This window comes from Penaeus monodon, chromosome 28 (assembly GCF_015228065.2).
Source record: "Penaeus monodon isolate SGIC_2016 chromosome 28, NSTDA_Pmon_1, whole genome shotgun sequence".
Classification (NCBI taxonomy): Eukaryota; Metazoa; Arthropoda; class Malacostraca; order Decapoda; family Penaeidae; genus Penaeus; species Penaeus monodon.
Window position 1 is genome coordinate 18,344,598 of NC_051413.1, and position 820 is coordinate 18,345,417.

An 820-nucleotide genomic window follows, 5' to 3' on the forward strand; every position below is an offset into this window, starting at 1 on the left:
ACAAATACCAATATGAACAAAAACAGTAAAACAGCTTCAAATCGTGTTTGTTGACACTATAGTTACGGGGCCATGTTTTACCTAGGCAATTACAGTCTACAACTCTGCTGTTAAATTTGGGATTGTTTTTTGCTTGATTGACGCACAATACAAATGCATGAAATGATTGAACGAAAGGGACTTCTAAAAATGAAAATATGTTTCGTAAGTTTCCTGATGATTCTATCAAATTTATGCGCAAATACTCGTTCACTATTGATCAAACAGTAACGGCATTTTATTAATTGATTGCATTTACAAATAGTAAAAATAGAAACAAAACATTACACTATTAGCAGTACTTCCGACAAACTTTCACCACATTTGAGTAACAGAGCTTACAGACCTTAGTGATGATTAATGTGAAATAAAGAAAGTTCAATGATAATATTTGCCATAATATGCAAAGTTGAATTAATTTGCTTTAGTGCCGAATACCTCGGAGGACGTGGCGGTGACTTGGTGCCGCGCAGCTTAAAATTAGCCATCTTTCGTAACTGCGAATGCTTTTCCCCCGAATTTTGTCGCACGCACTGGGTCGGAACACAGAATCCATCAGTTATAGCAGCCGCACTTTGGAGTTAGTACCACTGATTTAAAAATTTTGTGATATCAAAAATTTGAGATCAGTGGTACATCGTATCGGAATAGCCGCACTGTAGTTACTACTAAATTTATCTTAGCCGCTCAATTTGCAATATTTCCAATCTCGGCAATGACTGGATTTGCTACATTTGGGGCATACGGCACAGGGGTGTTAAGAGTATTTTGCTACCATTGC

The 820-nt window shown here is 37.0% G+C and overlaps 1 protein-coding gene across 1 annotated transcript in view; it reads right to left on the minus strand.

Moving 5' to 3' along the window:
• Positions 1–595, minus strand: part of LOC119591087 (WW domain-containing protein C660.06-like) — a 2,035-nt gene extending 1,440 nt beyond the window's left edge. The window contains exon 1 of the mRNA XM_037939808.1: positions 574–595. Coding sequence (XP_037795736.1) covers positions 574–595 — 22 coding nt within the window. The remainder of the gene's footprint in view (positions 1–573) is intronic.
• Between the last annotated feature and the right edge of the window lie 225 nt (positions 596–820).